The 21,419-nt window shown below is 34.8% G+C and overlaps 1 protein-coding gene and 1 long non-coding RNA gene across 2 annotated transcripts; one reads left to right on the plus strand and one right to left on the minus strand.

The window, feature by feature from the left end:
• Positions 1 to 1,638: 1,638 nt before the first annotated feature.
• LOC122311808 lies at positions 1,639 to 4,714 on the plus strand. The gene is made up of 2 exons (XR_006242869.1): positions 1,639 to 2,961; positions 3,135 to 4,714. It is a non-coding gene; the product is annotated as an uncharacterized LOC122311808 (long non-coding RNA).
• Positions 4,715 to 13,623: 8,909 nt separating this feature from the next.
• LOC122311448 lies at positions 13,624 to 15,471 on the minus strand. The gene is made up of 2 exons (XM_043126001.1): positions 14,635 to 15,471; positions 13,624 to 14,259 (listed from the first exon to the last, which is right to left on the minus strand). The coding sequence occupies exons 1-2, from the start codon at positions 15,159 to 15,161 to the stop codon at positions 13,845 to 13,847; spliced, it is 942 nt and encodes a 313-aa protein (XP_042981935.1). The 5' UTR covers positions 15,162 to 15,471; the 3' UTR covers positions 13,624 to 13,844.
• Between the last annotated feature and the right edge of the window lie 5,948 nt (positions 15,472 to 21,419).

A 21,419-nucleotide genomic window follows, 5' to 3' on the forward strand; every position in this document is an offset into this window, starting at 1 on the left:
CGTAGAATTTTTCTTTTTTCAAACATTTGCAGAGCTTTATTGGGATCAAATGGTTTTGATCCAAAACTGTAAATTAAGGGTAAGCTAAGCTTTAGATATTTCCCGTGTCCGATGATCTCCATCACCATTGTGGAAAGCGACGGTCGTTGTCTGCCAAGTATACCAATCTGCGGAGGCAAACGCCAAAATCGACCATCCACGTGTCTTGGTCACGCAAATCTAGAAGACAGCAATCATGCAGGCTTGATGGGAATGGGCCCCACGGGAGGCTCGAATAGTAAGTAGAACAGATATCGCAGTGAGACGTGGCAGCCAACCCATGGTGGAAAAGAGAGGGTGGGGGCCCAGCGCAGAAGTGTGGAGAGAAGTGATAAGAATGTGATGTACGGGAACAGGGCCCCCGGAGGGGAAGGCTTTGTGTCTGCCAAGAGTGCACGAGCGTCGTAAGAAATGTTGTTTCTTTTATGGACGAGATTCGCTTTTGAAGGGTCCCACAGTCCACGTGCCTCCCACGCCTTCTTGTCTTGTCAGTGCAATCCCTGATTAGACGAGAATTGTAAGAGATTTTATTAGGAGTAATTCGATCGCGTAAATATTATGTAATTATTAAAAATAAATAAATAAATAAGATTTATTATTAAAAAATTAAAAATTATTGTTTTTCATATTAGTCATATATTTTATTTATTTTTTAAATAATTATGTAATAATTTTACAATTCAAGATTATAAATATTTATTATATTTTTTCTCTTTTATTAAAAAAAAAATGCTTGTTGAAATTAAACGGAAAAAGCTGTGCGCAACCAGCGTCCACGTGAAAAAATTAAACGGTTTATTTCGTTTGTTTTCGGCTGCCCCTTCTCTTCCTTTTCCCTTTGTCAAACCCTCCATTTTGTTTCTTCTCCAGTCTGTCCTTTGTTTTCCTTTTTTTTTTTTTTAAAAAGTAATGTCATATATAATTATAAAATATATAAATACTGTATAATTATTTTAAAAAAATAAAATTTATAATTAAAAAATTAATTTTTTTATATAAATTTTATATTAATTTATTTTTTTAAAAATAATATACAACACTTATACAATCACGACCGTAAATATCATTCACCTTCTTAAAATCCCGTTCTCCCCTTCGTTTCTTTTTCTTTTTCGAATTTTCTCCTTCTCACTCCCGATTGTGCTCCTTTGTGTTTGCATCCTCCCCATTCTTCTTCGTTTAATCTAAATTTGTTATGTTCCCTCGTCACCCTGTCCTCGGATACAATTCCAGTAGTTGGGCCAGGCAATAATTCTAGAAAGTGAAGGTTGTGAACCCTGATCATACGTCCATCATCCTCTACACCTAACTACTTATTTTCAATTTTATTTAATGAAAAAGGCCAATTCTTGACAAAAAGTCCATCATCCTATACACTCATGCGACTTCTTATTCGATAGCCAAGCCAAAAAAGACCACATGAGATCTAATCCTAACATTTCTAGATAACATCTAAATGTTTCTATGCTTACTAGTTCAAACAATTGCCATGTGAGATACAGAGCTTTGGCCTCTCTTTTTTGATTTTGACGATGATTCTCCTGCATATCTAACTCAATATTTTATTGCTCATTAAAAAAAATATATATTCTCTTTTCATTCCTCAGGAACCTACCAACGGTAACAAACGGAATAAAGAAAACTCATAAAGAAGTTCAGAAAAAATTTTTACCACGGTGCCGACAACCGAGACAGAGGAAGTGAACAACTGGATTTTCCATGGGAAAAATGCAAATCCTTCAAAAAATTTTCAAATGTAGAAATGTAGAAGAACCCACGAAGAGAACCCTCGGTGAGAATTAAGGTGAAAAGAGCAATTTGCAAATCCTGAATTTTTTATTAATAAATTCAAATGCAAAAACTCTTCGCCGATCTGTGGAAGAAGAGAAGAACTCACGAAGAGAACCCACGGTAAACAGATCGATTTTTGCCAACCCACGTAGAGAAGCTCGGTTTCGCACAAAGAGAAGCTCGGCATGAACAGAAGCTCTGTTACGCATGAAGAGGAGCTCCACGAAGAGGAAGAGAAGCTCCGTCTGCCTGTATTTTTCTTGTTTTCATCTTTTCGTGTTTTCTCTTTTCAATATTTTTTTTTTTTTTAAAAAAATGGGCTGACGTGGGCCGTGGAATGGGCATTGCACAGCAGTTACGGATGCCGACTGTCCGTAGAAGAACAGTAAATAAAATGATAAAGATAATAAATTATATATTAATTAAATAAAAGGAAGTAATTAAGACATATACAAGCTGGGATGCTGCAGTGAAGAGAGAGAATGGAGCTAGATTTCAATTCTCGTTGGTTGGGTGTGGGCTTTGAACTCACATCTAGGGCCCATAGAGTGAGCTTATAACCTAAGTTTCCTAAGTTCTAAAATCTGCGTTCTATTCTTTTCTGTTTTTTCTGGTTTTTAAGAAAAATTGAATAGAAGATGTATGACCTCCACATCACACGCTATGTTGAGATAAGGAAAATGATCAAGGTTAAATGAATGGTAGTGTTGTAAAACTTAATTTTATTTATCATGATTTGGCATGTCTATTACACTTCCTTTTATAACTCTTTATTGAGATAATCCTAAAAGTCCAACTCTATAATTCAGGATTGCTATTGTAATACTCGGCTTAGGGCCCAAGCTTAGCCCATTACAAAACCCACAAGTATAGCCTTGAAACCTCCCAGACGTTGCCGTTCCGGTGAGTACCTCTTTCCTTCAACTTCTTTTCTTCTTCTTTCCGAGATTTTCTCTCTCCTGAGTTCCGTATGGCCCATGTCCCTGTAGTTACACGAATTGGTTCTCATACTCAAACTTCCCATATCAAACTCTACTTCTCACTTTCGCTCTCTCATTTCCACTTCGTCTTTGCTGCAATTTCCTTGGTGGATTTTTCAGTTTTAGTGTTTTCAAACTTTGATGAACGGTGGTAAGATCTACCCTCTCTTTTTCTCTCTCTAAATCTGAAATTTCTTATTTTTCTTGGTGTTCTCCTCGCCACCAGAAATTTAAGTTTTCACTTTTAAGTGTAATCACCTCTTATTTCTTTTCTTTTTTTTTTCTTTTTACTTTTTTTTTTCATCTTTGCCCATTTTTGCATAGCCATACGATAACCTCATTGTTGCAAACATCCTCATTGCCATAATTTTCTCCTGATTTCTCTAGTGAACCAAGGTAAGTGTCCTTGCTCTCTATTATTCCATAAAGCTTAGAAGTTTCTATTATAAACGTCGAGTGGGAGTTTTGTGCTATTTTAGAAATCTTGAATAAATTAGTGAATTACATGAAACTTTGGTGGGGATGTTGGATGAATTTGGAATTGTTGTGGCTGGAAGTTGCTTGAAAGTTTTATTTGGTTATGCTTATATTGTAGGATCTATAAAGGAGTTGTTTTTCTTGTTTGTTGTTGGTCGGGTTAATATTGTTGGTTGTTTTAAGTCTTTAAGTGGCTATTTTGTTGAGATACGACTGTGTGTATAAATACATGACAAATTGGAGTGGAGGAGTGATTTATTTGAACTATTATAATTTGCTTTAAGAGTTAATAAGTAACCCAGGGATTGTTTGAATTGGGTATTGTATTTATTCATGAATATTTGACTTTGGTTACATGTCAAGAGTAAGTTGATCAACTAAGAAATAGGAATTTTCACTTGAAGTAAGCATAGCTGCAAGAGTTGGACATGACTGCTTGTTTGACTTATATATGTACATATAATAGTCCATAAAATTAGTGGCGATGATTTTCAATAATTAAAACTCTTAACGATTATTTTCTGATGTAGGCGGTGAAGAGGTTGAACTCAAGATTAAGTTAATGCGCAACAAAAATGAGATAAGTAGAGTTTCTATACTAGACTTTGCATAAAAAAAAAAAATGAAACAATGTTGACTTTTAAAATATGCATGTTTTATTTTTGAAAAGAGATGTGAAAAATAATCTCAATTATTTGTTTCGACACTACTCATAAACTCTATATGAAAGAGAAAATACTTTTGCCATGAATGGTGTAAACATGAGTTCATTTTTGCATATTGTTTCTAAACTTTGTAAAAAGATCAAAAATGAGATTCTTAAAGTTTTGTTGTGGTTAAGATGAAGGTACTTTGATTTTATTCTATTGAATACATGAAATGATCTAAAGCTACTCAGTATTTTGTTATGATAAGATGTTTAAGTTGAAAAAAAAAATCTTGGCATGAGTTTCTGTTTCTGTATTTGATTATGATCTAGTTCCGATGATATTTTGGTACTATTTCTATTGAGGCCCTTCCATGGGTATAATAGTTGCATACGATCCCGCCTGGATATACCACTATTATAGTTTCTGTGCTTACTAAGTTGTTGATAGCTCACCCCCTTATTTCTATAACATTTTTTAGATGACTTTGATGATATAGCTAAGGAGTAATGGAGTAAGTGGCAAGAATAGTTGAGGGTTCTGGTTGAGTACCTTGGAGTGCAAGTGCTGTTGGAAGATTTATTTATTAAGTAATTTGATTTTAATATATTCAGATGATTATGAAGACTTATGTATTATTTAAGTTCATTATGTTAGTAGAGACATGTGGAGAAGTCGTTTTATTTTATTTGGATTATAGTATTGAGGAGTTGATGGATTGATTTGTGTAGTTAATTATATTAGAGGAATTTATGTTTGGTTTTGGAGTCTTTACAAATATATTTTGGATATGAAAGATATGATAGAAGTTTGTGGAAGTACTTATCAGGTTATAAGAGCTAAGTTTCCAAACCTCTGGGATCAGGGCGTTACAACTATTCTTTTTGTGTGTGGAGTTTGGTGCAAACATCACTAAAATACAAATATTTTTAAATTTTAATTTTCTTATCTAATCATTGCAACTTTATCAAAGTCCTAAATAAAATACAAAAAATAATATAACCTTTTCAAAATTTAAAATAAAAATAATATTAAAAAAGTATACTTTATAATATTTTTATTTAATTTTTTTCTTTCATTTTTCGAGACTCAATAAAATATCATAAGTCAAATCATTCTAATCCTATTCACAGATATCTTGAAACATTATAAATATTCAAATGGAACTTATTATCTTATAAAATGCAACATATATGTAATATGAGTTCAACGACACTCGATCGAATCTTACCCAAAAAAGACAATTGATCAATTACAGAAGACCAATAACCACAAATAATCTCTCAAAGTGATTAAGATAAGCCACAAGAAGTACAAGAAGATCAAGCACAGTCAAACACAATTAACAAGATAACAAGTAGATTCCTACCTATAAAAGAAATTGAGTAATTATGAAGTTATGTTTCCTAGTCAAACTACTTCTCTAGGTTGGTGTTATTCATAGATTCCTAGCCCAACATGTTTTGAAGTTGTTACTTATAAATTAAAAAAGGGTCGTCTTGATTGAGGGCAAGTCAAAATAAATTAGATCAATTTATTCTTCAACATGGTATCAAGAGTCTTTTTGACTTACATCAGTTTTTTTTCATGGAGGATCAAGGCAATCAATAGCTTGACCCCACCACCTCTTCCCCAATTCGACAGCACATGAGGGTAAAGATTTTGAAGATCCCTGTAATGGGCCCGTATTGTGACTACTCCAGAATGATAAATTTCTAAGAATGAAAAAGAGTTATGTGATAGAAGAGGAAATGAGAAGAAGAGAATCAGAGAGAAAGAGAACTGAGTATTAACTTTGTATGATTCCTTCATTCATTCAAGTCTGTTTGTATAGTTGAGAATCATTACAACGACATCATATTACTACTTATTACACCCTTGAACCCACAACAACCTTGCACAACTTAAGTCCCCTATTACAGAATAAACGGCAAGCTATATGACACATTAACTACTAACTGTCTTCAAATTTGTCGTCTACGCCTCCACACAATTCATACACTGCATCTTCTTCACACACAGCTCCTTACACACTCCTCCTCTTTAAAGCACCTTGCCCACAAGGTGGGGATATTTTTCCCAAAGTTTCTAGTATGGCTCCCATGTGGCCTCCTCTGGTTTAGCACCTAGCCACTGAACCAATACCTCCACCAAGGCTCTATTGTTCACCTTCCTACTCCTCCTCTGCAGAATCTGTTGTAGTTTAGGCTCAATTGCTCCATATGCATCAACTGGTAGCAAGGTCAATAAGGGAAAATATTTTGTCCCAACTTCTTCTTTAAAGATGACACATGAAAAATAAGATGTAAACGAGATTGAGGTGGCAACTCCAATCGATAAGCAACCCTTCCAATTCTGCAGGCAATCTGAAATGGACCAAGAAACTTTGATGCCAGTTTCATATTTCTTCTAAGTGCTCAAGAGCTATGTCTATAAGGCTGAAGCCTTAAATAGACCTAATCACCCACCATAAATTCCCTCTCAGTGTGTCTTTTATGAAAAAATAATTTCATTCTATCTTGAGCCAAAACCAAGTTATGTTTTAAAAATGCTAAAACCTCTTCACTGAGATAAGCTGAGTCAGCTTATCATAAGCCTTTCGAATTTCTTCGAGCCATGTTGGATTAGGGATGGTAATAGCATTCAAGGAGACAGAATCATCAAGCTCATCCCTCCTTGAAAAAGCATATGCCACTTTATTGTCCACTCTCTTTTTATACTCAATAGTAAACTCATAGCCTAAAGCTTAGAGAGCCACCTTTGCTGAGCTGCTGTGCCAATCTTCTGCTCAAGGAGATACTTCAAACTATGGTGGTTTGTTCTTACCATAAAGCACCACCAAGAATATAAGGCCTCCATTTTTTTACTGCAAGCATCAAAGCCAAAAACTCATTCTCATATGTTGAAAACAACAAATTCTTGCCTCTTAAAGCTCAGCTGAAGAAGGCCAAGGGTTTGTGGTCTTGCATTAGTATAGCTCCCACCCCATTTGCACAAGCATCACATTCAATAGTGAAAGCCTTTGTGAAGTCTGGCAATGCCAAAACTGGTGGGCTAGTAACAGCTATCTTCAATTCTTCAAATGCTTTTGTTGCTTACAAACTCCACACAAACGCATCTTTCTTTAACAAAGCTGTCAATGGTGCAGCAATAAGACCATAAAATTTAATGAACTTTCAGTAATAACCTGTTAAACCAAGGAAGCCCCTTAACCCCTTCACATTCTTTAAAACAAGCCAACTAATCATAGCACCTAGCTTCTTTGGATCTGCTTTAACTACCTCTTGTGAAATGAGATGCCTAAGGTACTCGATCTCCTCACAAGCAAAATGACACTTTGATCTTTTGGCATATAGTTTCTTCTTCTCTAAAGTTTCTAACACAGCAGCTAGATGTGCACAATGAGATTTTATATCCTTACTATACATAAGGATATCATTAAAAAAAAAATTACAAATTTCCTTAAGAAATGCCTAAATACATCATTCATGAGGCCTTGAAATGTTGAGGGTGTATTTGTGAGACCAAAACACATTACAAGAAATTCATAATGCCCTTCATGCATTCTAAATGCAGTTTTACGAATGTCATCATCCTTCATTCTAATTTAATGATAACTTGATCTAAGGTTTAGATCAAGCTTAGAAAAAACTGCTACTCCAAACAATTCATCAATTAGCTCATCTACAACAAGTATAGGGTACTTATATTTTATTATAGCTTCATTTAGCACCTTGTAATCAATACACATCCTCTAAGAGCCATCTCCTTTCTTCACCAACAAAATAGGAGATGAAAAAGGAGACTGACTTGACCTTATGACACCAGATTGCAACAGCTCCTTGACAATCTTCTATATTTGAATTTTTTGGTATTAAAGTTATCTGTATGGTCTCACACTCACAAGCATAGCTCCTTGCTTCAAGTTAATCTAGTGATCCTGAGATCTCTGAGGAGGTAGGCCACTTGGTTCCTTAAATACCCTACTGAATCTAATAAATAGTTCTGTTATCCTCTCAAATTCCTTAGCAAAACCCTCTTGAGGTTACACAAAAATCATGTGCAATAACATACTTCAATGTTCTAATCTAGCTAAACTGGAAATTTCTCCATCATCAAGCAAAGGGCTACAAGGAGAAGATAAACCTTGTAAAGAAACATATTTTCCTTCAATTTTAAACTGCATCTGCAGCTTCTAAAAGTCCCAAAGAATGGGTCCTAAGGACAATAACCATCGCACTCCTAGGCAACATCACACCTCCTAACTCCAAAGTACAAAAATCTTAAACAAATGTTGTGCCTTGAATCTGAATTCTCACTTCACTACACACTCCTTCACTGCTAACCACATCTCCATTAGCAATTTTAACTTGCATAGGATTGGACTTTTGTAAGTACAATCCAAAATGAATGGCTACCATGGTATCTACAAAATTGTGGGTACTGTCATTATCAATGAGTATCACCACTCTTTTCTTTTTTTACTATCCAATAACCCTCATAATTTTAGGACTTAGTGTTCCCATCATTACTTGAATTGAGATTGAAGAAACTTGAGTAGCAACTTGCACCCCGTTGTTTCTCATCTTCTTGTGGATACCCAATTTCTTCCTTTGACTCCCATGACTCCATATTAGACAGATCCATATCCTCTAAAACATACAATCTCGGCTTAGCACACTTACGCCCTTGATAATACTTTTCCTCACAAAAATAGCAAAGGCCATTTTTCCTTCTCTCTTGCATCTGAGCATCTGAAATTTTTTGATAAGGTGCCTTAAAAATAGTCTTCCCTTTAGAAGGAGTTCCTAAAATGGAAGGAGCTTGTACTAATTTCTGCACACTAGCCCCTTGATCATAAGAACTAGTCTTCCAAGTTTTTCTTGTACTCCAAATGTTTTGTTCTTGAATTTTAGCCAAACCAAACACATCATTCAAGTTCTTGGAATTAAACATCTTTACAACAAACCTGACTTCATCCTTTAGGCCACTTATAAAGCAGCTTAACCTGTTCTTTTTAGAAATTCCTTTGAGTTTGTTGGAAATCAAATCAAACTCTGACTTGTAAGTTGCTACTGTGCCCAACTACTTCAACCTTGTAAGAGCTTCCACTAGATCATCATAAACTGATAATCCAAACCTTACTTGTATAGTTTGAATAAAATCATCCCAAGAACGAAAAAGACCTGCTTCACTTGAATTTTGAAACCAAACCAAGGCTTCTTTTTCCATGTAAAAAGAAGAAAAAAATATTCTTTGCCCTGGTGACACTTGATAATACAAGAAGTATTGATTAGCTTTATACACCCAACTCACAGGATTCCCACCAGAAAATCTTAGAAATTCAATCTTTATGTTCTTAAAGACCCCTCTGTCAACTAAGTCATGATACTGTGCTTCATCACTGCTTTCATGCAACTCAACATTTCCCTCAAGATTCCTATCAACATCTTCATGAGCCATTGACCCATTCATTGAGATTTTTGAAATCTGCTAAATAACCTCTGCAAACCTTTTTTCCTGAGTCTCCCTATCAATCCCTTGTTGTTTCTTGCTACTTAACCAAAACAGTAATCGTGTCTTCAAGCTACTTTTGTTGTCAATCTTGTTGCTGCCTAAGGTGGTTCAAAGAATCCACCACTTATGCATAGGATCTCGTCCCTTCAATTAGGGCTCTAGATACCAACTATAATGGGCCCATATTGTGACTGCTCCAGAATGATAAATCTCCAAGAATGGGAAAGAGTTACGAGATAGAAGAGGAATGAAGAAGAAGAGAATCAGAGAGAAAGAGGTTTGAGTATTAACTTTGCATGCCTCCTTCATTCATTCAAGTTTGTTTTTATAGTTGAGAATCATTACAACGACATTGTATTGCTACTTATTACACCCTTGAACCCAAAATGACATCGCACTACTTAAGTCCTTTGTTACAAAATAACCCTCGAACCCACAAAGACATCACACAACTTAAGTCCCCTATTACAGAATAAATGGCAAGCTGTAAGACACCTTAACTACTAACTATCTTCAAATCTGTCGTCTACACCACCACACAACTCCTGCACTGCATCTTCTTCACACATAGCTCCTTACAATCCCAGTCTATATAGAAGCACTGTGAGGGCCCTACAATATATTTCTTTAATAGTGCCAGACATTGCCTTTACAGTTAACAACCTTTCTCAATTTATGCACAATCCCAAACTCATTCATTGGTAGTCTATGAAGCATCTCTTACGCTATCTCAAACAAACCATTGATCATGGTCTGATTTTACAAAAGTCGGAATCTACTCAACTGCAAGTCTTCTCTAACACAGATTGGGCAAGCTCAACAGATGATTGTCGATCAATTGGCGGTTTTTGTATTTTCTTGGGACAAAACCTAATATCTTGGAGCTATAAAAAGCAAGTCACTGTTGCCAAGTCTAGTACAGAGGCTAAGTACAAAGCCCTATCCAACACAGCTGTTAAACTAAATGATTACTTTCATTGCTCAAGGAACTTGGGATCTCAGTTCCAAAGCCTCCAATTTTGTAGTGTGATAATATAGGAGCTATTTATATCTCTACAAATCCAGTGTTCCATGCACACATAAAGCACATTGAGATCGACTTCCATTTTTTCGGGACATGGTTACACGAAACATCATCAAAAATGCAATTTGTTTCCACAAAAGATCAACTGACAAACATCTTTACAAAACCATTATCTTCAGCCAAATTTGCTTCACTTAGAGTCAAGCTCAATGTTATATCACCACCATTGGGCTTGCAGGGGCACGTTAAGGAAACCGCAATCAAACACAAAACAATCTCTCAAAGTGATCAAGATAAGCCACAAGAAGTACAAGAAGATCAAGCATAATCAAACATAATTAACAAGATAAGAAACATACTCCTACCTACAAAAGACATTGAGTAATTATGAAGTTGTTCCTAGTCAAACTACTTCTTATGATTCCTAGTCAAACTACTTCTCTAGGCTGTTATTATTCATAGATTCCTAGTCCAACAATGTTTTGAAGTTGTTTCTTCTAAATAAACAAGGGTGTACCGATTGGGGGCAAGCCAAAATAATTTGTTTGGAAATGAAATTAGGAGAAATTTTGAAATCTTATCTTTCACTAGGGCTGAAATGCCTGCAATAGATGAGGTCTTCATCAACCATCTCATCGCTATTAGGTTTGATAAAAATTTGTCATCGGATTCAGTTACAGCAGATAGCAACTATCCATATAGCCTATTTGATCAGACTTTTTAGTTCAAGCAATGCCTAGAGTTAGAAAAGATCTCGTAATGTAATATTATTGAGTATTTGATCCTAATTGGTATAATTGTACGAGGGGTCTAAATAGCACCACAATCCAACAAGCGAAAAGTTTTCTTAGGAGTGAGTACTTATCAAAAATCAATTCAACTGTGGAATTCAAAGTTGCCCTTAATGACTTGAGGTGGGAATGTATGTAGTTCTTGAGTTTTAGTATACTTTAGATTGTAACAAGACTGTTATTATGTTTTTTCTCCCCTGAATTTTATTTCTGAGGTACCTGATTTAAACATGTACATTTTTGTTATTTTTTACCTAGAAACAAGAATTGCAAAATGTGACCCAAATCGGTAAAGGGAAGGATTACCTTCTGAACTAGCTAGGGATTAATATGGCAAAGCCCAACTCAAATCACAAGTGAATAAAGACAAGCCTAATTAGACATAGTCTGCAGCTGCCTTCCCAGAAACCACTCTAGACAGCCTAACTCCTTCACAGATTAACCACTGACAATAGAGAGATTGCTGAGAAGCTTAGACGTTGAAACACAAACATTAAAAACTAAATGCTGCACATTTGAAGACCAAATTCAAAGATGCAGACAATCCCTTCAGGCTTCAACCTCAAGATCTGGATATATCGTGTAGCAGCCCATAACAGACCTCGCTACAACTTAAAACTTCCTGTCAAGGTGCTTTTCAATGCAGATCTCTCATCGCATGAAATAAGAAAAAACCAAATAAGCCATCCCGTCCAACCAAGAAGAACAAAAACCTACTTTTCAGAAGAATGACTCCACTTCCCATTAAAGTTCATCATCAAAATAAATTTATCGAGAATATCATTCAGAAAGAACACAACGAAGACCCAAATTTATCAAGAAGTCTGGCATCCATTTGAAACTTGCATTGGATAAACTTGTCCAAACAAATTATCACTCTTGGCAGGCATAGATAGAGATGAAACTGATTTAGAATCAAGATACGAAGATAATTTTCAAGATATATTCATCGTATTGTGTCCATGCAATAAGTAAAAAGTATTAGTGGAAGGAGCAGCCTCCGTCTGCTCTCCAAATCAAGATTCTAAACAGGCCAGATATTGTTTCAAAAACTAAGGTGCTTACTAAGATAAAGCTAAAGAGTATCATCTGGAACTAGAATTAGAGTTTTTTGGGGTTGAGCAGCATTCTCAAAAGTTGCAGCCAGGACTTGGGTTATATCAGAAAATAAATGGTTCTCCTTTTGAATGAAAGATGCCCCCATAAGTAATTACGGCAGAACAATTGATAGAACAAATCCTATGCAAAGGAAGAAGATTACAAAGAAACAGCGGGAGGATTAGAAATGGCTTCATATCTCAAACCTAGGGGTAAAATTTTTTCAAAAGCAACATATGCAGCCATTCCTTCCTATTAATCTTAGCTGAATGCCCTACTTCATCCAACAGCAAGTGAAGACAATGACTAATATTGAAGACAGGAGCACACATTGGCTTTACACTTTTCTGTTATTACTAATCATTCTATTCCTTGCATTCCTTGCAAAAAGGAGCTCATACAGTAGACAAAAAAGCAAATTGATCGCCATAACACAGAAAAGTAGCTCCTTCACTAGAGCAGCTTCGCTCAATTAATGCTACAAAATTTCAGCTGGGTCTAAGAATGTTATTTTTGCTAGTGGATTGGATTGGTTTCACTATGCCGTGAACCTCCTTTTGTGAACCTAACAAAACCAGAATGGAATTCTGTAGCATACACAAAACTTTTTTTTCTAAGCAACCAAGGTTTTTAGGGGAATTTGACCCCAGGACCATGACCCAAGCCATCATTATGTAACAAGAGTGCCGTCAGACCAAACGCCACTGCAGACAAGACACATTTATTAGTGCTCCCTTGTCTTGGAGATCAGAAATGCTCATTGCATAGAAGCCACATTGCTAAATCTTAACCACAATCTCCTCCAACTTGCCCAGCACAACTTCTCTCACTGTTTAGTAGATCCAATAAAAATTAAGATTGGGCATAAGGTAATTAATTGCTAATGGTCTGAGGAACCTGAAGGTTAGACCTGAGGTATAGGAGCACGCTACTAGCAGAATATCAGATCAAGGCAGTGTGGCCCAACAAAGAAGCTGTAAACTTGTCTATCTAATCAACAATAAAAATCCTTTTATATTGCAGCATAAATGGTAAAAGACGCAACAAATCAACTATCCCAGCCAGTTCTAGCATTTTACAAGTTACTGTAACAGCACACTAGAAGCTTTTGTTTAATCCCCGTTAATTATGATCAAAAGGATCTTATATGGGAAGCAATATGGGAATGTGATCAAAGGTGGGTATATAATATATGACTACAACAATTGAAGAAAGATTTTTTGGGCATTATTCATAGCCAAATTTGAAGTACAACATCGTATTAGCAAGGGAGGCTTACTTTTTCATTTCTTATCTCAAATATAAAAACATTCTCTCTGCTTTGAGCAGCATTACAAGGGGAAAAAACCAATGTTGGTAATATCAAAGTTCGCAGGTAGGTAGGTAAACCTCAGCAGAGAGTCCACAATACAAAGTAGCAAATGCAAAGGTAGTCACTCCACAGCTATGATGGAAAAAATACTTCAAGTTTGTTAATGTATCACTTGAGTGAACTTGAAGACGTCCTAAAATTTCGAAGGATGCTCCACATGAATGTGGAAATAAAGAAGAGGATAACTCCAGTAACAATGGCATACTTGACACCAAGATTTACCAGCAAGTTTACCAGAAGCCCAGCCAACACAACACCACAGAAATTTGCAGATACAGCTGACCAGAATGGCATCTCAAGAATAGAAGCTATGATGGCTCCTGTCCAAGCTCCTGTTCCAGGGAAAGGCACAGCCACAAACAGCATCAGACCAAGCCATTGGAACTCTTCCACAGGACCAGCTTTCTTTTTGGCACTCTCAAATAGCATGTCAAGGAACCGAGATGCAGACCGGTTTCTCCCAGCAAGAAAAGATGCAAATTTCTTCAAATATAGTATGATGATGGGCACAGGAACCATGTTCCTGCAGTTATAGCCTAAATGTTTGTTAATTTAAACTCATCAAGTGGCCAATTTACTAATATTAATCTGCCTTGCACCAATAGCACACGGACAGCCTTAGACACAACAATTCACTAATAAAGAAACATTTAACATCAACTATAAGCTCAAATTATATCAAGTGGGCTTGAGGGCACTGACAAGTATGAGATAAAGATAAATATTCCACAAAATTAAGTGCCTTTCTTCTCATATCACCATAAATTAAAAACTCAACCAAACGTGTTGAGAGGAACTGAACAAACCAAAGTGATAAAGCAAGGATCAAATAAATATTTCAAGAAGACCCAACTAGAATTTCAGAAATGAAATTTTGAGAATAAGGGAAAAGATTAACCCGAGAATGGATAGGATGGTTAGGACAACAGGTTTGAGTTGCATCCAATAACCAACGGGAATAGCCCCACGAAGTTCAAGCACAGGAAGCGTAGCGAGTGCAAAAACAACGGCCGCATCAGGCCAGCCCGAACTTCGAAGCTTACTTGCAATCTTCAGTCCAAAGCTCGAGGCTATAATTGAATCACTAGCAGCATTAGCATCCCCAGAAGCCGCAAACCAAGCCAGGGATACAGAGGCCCAGAATATTACCAATAATAGCAATTTGACCGGCCGTTCCTCGAAGGACGGCAGAGTCCCATTCTCCTCAACTGCGTCAAAAACCCCATCTGAAGAAGCTCTTTTCACAAGAAGGGGACCAAAATGGTGGGAAACTTGAAAGGTTAAGTGCAAGCCTGATTTGAAAGGATGTTGTTTGATGGGAACAACGGAGGAATGGTCATGGTTGAGAGTAAATTTTAGGTGGGTCTTTCGAGTAGAGAATGTTGAGGTTAATGGTGATGCTGATGAAGGTAGAGAGGCAGCCATTGCTAAGAGAAAGACACAGAAGGGTTGGGGGCTGGGTTACAATTTTCAGAACTTTCTTTTCAGCTCCATAAGCTGAAGCAATTGAAGACGTTGATCTTTTGAGACTGAGACGCAGTGAAATTGTGGAAAGTGGAAAGAGATAATAATATAAACAAACAAACAAACAAACGAGGAATAATCGAGGTTCGGTTTAGAGAAAATGGGAAAGCCCTTCGGGTCTCTGATAGGGCGGGCAAAGAGGTGGGAAAAAGGGGGGGCGAATGGGGTTAATCCATTGTAGAGTGTTTGAGGGTAATACCAAGTACAAGTAAACAAGGAATTATGATTACCGAACCCTCAGATTCGAGAAAGAAATAATTGCCGATAAAATCAATGTAGTTCAGTTTTGTCGGGGCCAAGGCGTGATAATTATTTTTTAAGTTTAGGATATTTATATAAAGTTGAAATTATGTTCATTAAAATAGTACATTTAAATTAGAGATGATTTGAATATGAAAAAAGTAAAATAGAAGTAAATTTATGAATTAACATGATTTGACGTAGTATTTAATATTATAAAGAAAAATATTGAATGCAACCAATTGGGAGAACCAGTGGGTAGTGGACTGCCAATGCATATTCGTATCCTACGTGGCTTAATAAAACAATGAGTTTCATTTAGCATAAAACGGTAAGTTTTGCACATCTTCAGGTCCCCTCCCCTCCAGTTCACTCATTTCCCATTTCTTCTCCCACGATTCTTTCATTTTCCCTTCTCCGTCATCTGGTTTCCTTCTCCCCTTCTCCTTCACCTTCTCCACTTTGTCTCAACCCTTCTCCTTATCCTCTCCTCCAATCTTCTCTTTCTCATCTCCTATGATCTTTGTAATATCTGGTTCCGTGCGACATTGCAAGGTTCCATGCGACAAAATATCACAGGCTCAAATTAAAATCCAACGAAAGGAAAATCCACAGAAACAAGAAAAGCATACCCAGAATTGACAAAGGAAAACATATCCCAACAAACTAACCTTGATGGTGAAGTCGTGGAGCGAGTTGCTATGGGATTGACTAGCCATTGCTCTAACCGATCTTGCAAATTATAGAACACAAATCTGGATAACCCTTAATTGACTTGCGGGGGACCAAAGAAATAGGCAAAACAAGTGAAAAGCACAAATGAGTTTGCTTAGAATTGGATGAGATTCCCTTTATCGAGACGAAGGATAAGAAAATGGAGAGGAAGGACAAGAAAACAGGTCCCAAGATTATATGTTTAAGGAAGAGAAAGCGACTCGTGGATTTACTAAGTCAACTTAGAGAGTTATTGATGCAGACCAGCTTTAGGCATCGTGGAGGACTGTCTAAGCAAGGGCAGAGTGCTTCAGACGTGGCTATAAGGGAGTAAATTAGAAGAAAAATACTAAATGCAATCGGCTGGTATTGATGTCGTGGAGGACTATCTAAGCAAGGATGGTATTGATGTCGAACCAGACGAAGACGAAGCAACTCACCCACAACAACACCCGTGTGCACAACACCTATTTTGCCAAACACCCATTTCTCTTTCTTTTCAACTATGGAAGACAAAGATGAAGAAGCTACCAAATGTGCCGCTGCATTTCTTTCCTCTTTTAGTCAGTTCTGATTTACGTTTTCTTTTCAACTATGGAAGATGCAGACGAAGAAGCTCAACACGCACAAATGCTTCTTTCCTCTTTCCTCTTCTGATTTCTGTTTTCTTTCTAATTTCGTATGGTTTCATTTTTTTTTTTTTTTTTTACTCAACTAAAGTGGCCTATCTGCTTTTCCTTGCGGTTACACATCCCAACTGTATGTAGAAGAATTGTATTATAAAATAATTTATATTATAAATAGATGATGTAACATATAGTCCCTCTTCAGAACGATCGGTCCATTCCTGGGACTTTAAGAGCCCACAATAAAAATTGGCCACGTTAGTAATTCTACACTGCAAATAATGAGACTCATCACATCATATTAAAAAAGCCAAAACTACAAAAAGCAATTCCATTTTCATTTGACTTTTATAAACTGTAAATATCCCGAACGTCCTCCAACTGCAGCAACAGAAGAAGATGTTAAATAAGGGAGTCCCTGTGACGCTTTTCATGACGCTAGTTGACGTCGTCGTGCTAGCCATCATATCTTTTACAGCTCCTAGGTGAAGTAATCCCCTATTCAAAGAAAGAAACTTCTCTCTCTGTACTTCCACTCCTCTTTTTCTCTCGATCTTTGTTAAATGGGTTGCTTCACTTTCTTCAACTCATTGTACATTTTCAATCCCTATAGCTTCAACTTTGCGGAGCTTCCTTCACTCTTCAATTTGGGATGCTTCTTTGAATTTCGATACTCGAACTTCATATGCTTATTGGAGCTCTACAACTCGGGTTTTGGTTTGTGTTTGTAGAAAGACTCTATTTCCATTGATGAGAATCTTATGCTAGAGCTAGACTCTGAGGAGCTTAAGGTTGAAATGAATAGCACGGAGCTATGAATACTCTACTTCTCCATCCAATCTTCGATCATGACTAACTGATGAAAGGATATTGATGAAGATTCTTTACCTTCCTGTCCTCTTCTTGTACCCAACTGCCACGCTTAGAGCTAGAGATGCTCTATTTCTTGAACACGGTTGTTTAATTCTCTCTCTAGCACAGTATCAATAATCCTAATAATAGTCCAACTGTTCCCCACCTTCTCATTAAAGACAACTAGGAAGACCTCAACCTCAAGCACATGATCGAAGTCAATCCAATAATAGAGATGGAAGTGGTGGTGCCAGTCCCTCCTGCGGACTTTAACCTCGAAAACGGTTGCTCCTCTCTAGCTGAGAGAGAGAGAGAGAGAGAGAGAGAGAGAGAGAGAGAGAGAGAGAGAGAGAGAGAGAGAGAGAGAGAGAGAGAGAGAGAGACCTTGCAAGGAGAGGTAGAGAAAGTTTGCTAAGTGAGAAGAGAGAGTTTGCTGAGAGGGAGGAGAGGAAGAGAGCACAGAAAAAATTTTTACTATGTGCTGTGGGCCTATTGTTAGCCTCATGGATGGACTACATGGCAGGAAGATATTAGAAGCTATTTTTAGCCTTTAAATAACATGACGGGCAAGAAGATATACTTTTTAACATATCACATGAAATCATATCAATTTATTAGTTTATTTTTATAAAAATAAACTTATGACTATAGCACTTCTCTTTAAAATAATTAATTGGTAAGTACCTAAACAAAAAAATACCGATATTGATATATCTTACAAGTATAAAATTTTATGATAGTTTTGAATAACAAAGTAGTAGACATGTACAATAGTGTCTCAAGTCTTTAGTACTATAATTAGGGGTGAATTCGGTCCGGTCCGGTCCGGTCCGGTTTTACGGACCGGACCGGACCTATTCGATCCAGGGTTTTCCAACCCTGGACCGGACCGAACTTCATACGGTCCGGTCCGGTCCGGTCCCATTCGGTCCGGTCCGGTCCGGTCCGTTCGGTCCACCCTATGAGTTTTTTTTTTTTTTTTTTCAATGACATTTTGTTTAATACTTATGTAATTATATTGTGACATATTTAATATATATACATATAGTATACTATTATATATATTAATAATACACTACTACTATTAGTAATAGTGATAACTATATATGTAACTATATCATGTAATAATAATAGTAATAATAGTAATATATGTAACTATATGTAATATTAATAACTAATACTATTAGTCTATTAGTACTAATAACTATACTAGTACTAATACTATAACTAATAAATATATGTAATGATAGTGATAATATATGTAATATTATATTAAATAATAGTAATACTCTTATTACTAATATTCTATGTAGTTATAGTGATTTAATGCTAACATATTACATATTAAGTTAACTATACTAATACTATTATAAATTTACAAATATATGATATATTATAATTGATACTATAACTTTTATAATATGTTAATACATTAATATATATACTAGTACTATATATTTTTTTTGATCGGTTGTACTAGTACTATGTATTATAGTTAATAGTTATATATTAAAGAATATAGTAATACATTGATACTAAATATATATAATATAGTTATAGACTTACATTGATTTAGTTATTATGAATTTATAATTAGTATAACTATATAATTGTATTAGTATTAGACTATTAGTAATTCAATTTGACTATATTATATTAGTAATATTAGTTATGTTGAACTTGAATCAGTTAGTTAGTATAACTGTATTCTATATTATTAGTATTAATATAAATATTAGTATTAGTTATAACTATATAGACTATATTAAAATTGAGAGTCTTAGACTATATAATATACTAATAGTATTAGTACAACTATATAAGTATACTGTATAGCTATATATTAGTTTTAATTATAGTGATTAGTATAACTATATAATATTAGACTATTAGTATAACTATATAATAGTAGACTATTAGTATAACTATATATTAGTTATACTGTTATAGTGATTTAGTATATTATAATTTATATATTATATTTATACTATAACTCTTATAATATATTAATATATACTACTACTATATATTATAGTTATATATTAAAGAATATAATAATACATTCATACTAAATATATATAGTTATATTTCTAGTGATTTAGTTATTAACTTATTATGATTAGTATAACTATATAAATTATAATAGTATTAGACCATTAATATAGCTATATATTAGTAATATTAGTTGTGGTGAATCAGTGCTTTAGCATAACTATATAAGTATTAACTATAATGATTAGTATAACTATATAAATTATAATATTGTGATAATTATATTAATTAAATATAAGTATATTAATAATTAAATTATATTAATTATAGTGATAAATATACTCTATAGCTATACATAGTATTAATTATAATGATTAGTATAACTATATAAATCATATGATAGTATATTAGTATTAATAGTAAACTATTAGTATAGGTCACTATAACTATTGTTGAAGCCTTGAAGTATTAGTTATAGTGATTTATATAACTATATTAGTATAAGTATAACTACAATCTATATTAGACTATTAATATTTTTTTATACCATATATAATTATATAATTAATTATATACAACTATTATATAAATAATAATTTTTTTTTTAATCTATTCGGTCCGGTCCGGTCCGGTCCGGGGTGAAAAACCCCCGGACCGGGACCGGACCGAATACCTTCGGTCCCTTAAAAATTGGACCGGGACCGGACCGAACTCATTCGGTCCGGTCCGGTCGGTTTTTCCGATCCGGACCGTTCGACTTACAGCCCTAACTATAATATCCTCTAAATTTTAACTCTATTTTACTTTCAAGATTTCTATTTTAATTTTTAGCAGCTCACTTCTTAAAGAAGCACAATCCTACTTCTTTCTTTCATTCCATTTAAATTGTCTCTTTATCTTTATTTTTTCTTTCTTATTCATATATTATGATTTATACCAAAAATTATATTTTTAAACACTCTCTGATAATTAAATTCTCTCTATAATCGCATTTTTTTCTAACTTTTTTTTGTCCCTACTCTCTACTCCGGCTTTTCCTCTTGTACTCAACAACGGTGCTGCTTTAAAAATTATTTGCTCTAGGCCAAAGGCTCATTAAAAAATAACATTAATGTCATATGTTACATTTTAATTGTTTTTTCATTTATTACCAGGTCAATTTATAGTGATTGCAATTGATTTAGATTGATTCCAACTCATTTATTTCATTTTTTTGGGTTGTGTTTGAGAGATGAGTTGGAGAAAATGTCACCACTACCACGTCCTATTCAACCAATGGGCATGTTTGGCAACTATAAAATTTTAATTTGTGTTTGAAACATGTCCAATAATCATAAACTTCATAAACTTTTCAAAAATTTTCAACGTTTCTAGTAACTTCATTCTTAACCACAAAAATTTTTCTATTTCAAATTTTTGACCTTCTATATAATCATTACTCAAAACAAAAATCGATACAATTTTAAATGATAAAATTTGATTTGTAATATTTAAATTTTAAAATTTATCTTTTACATTAAATTATACTACATAAACAATATATAGGATAAAGACCTTAAAATAATATTACCTAGATATTCTTGATATGCAAACATCAACTTGGATCAATTATTAAATAATTCTAAATTCGATTTCAATATTTCAAGTTTCATGCCTAGGAGAAAATAATAATACCATCAACATGCTTATGATGGATCACACTGTCTTTGAAAGTCGTAAAATCTTCAAAATAAGG

The sequence above is a fragment of the Carya illinoinensis genome, chromosome 5 (assembly GCF_018687715.1).
Source record: "Carya illinoinensis cultivar Pawnee chromosome 5, C.illinoinensisPawnee_v1, whole genome shotgun sequence".
Classification (NCBI taxonomy): Eukaryota; Viridiplantae; Streptophyta; class Magnoliopsida; order Fagales; family Juglandaceae; genus Carya; species Carya illinoinensis.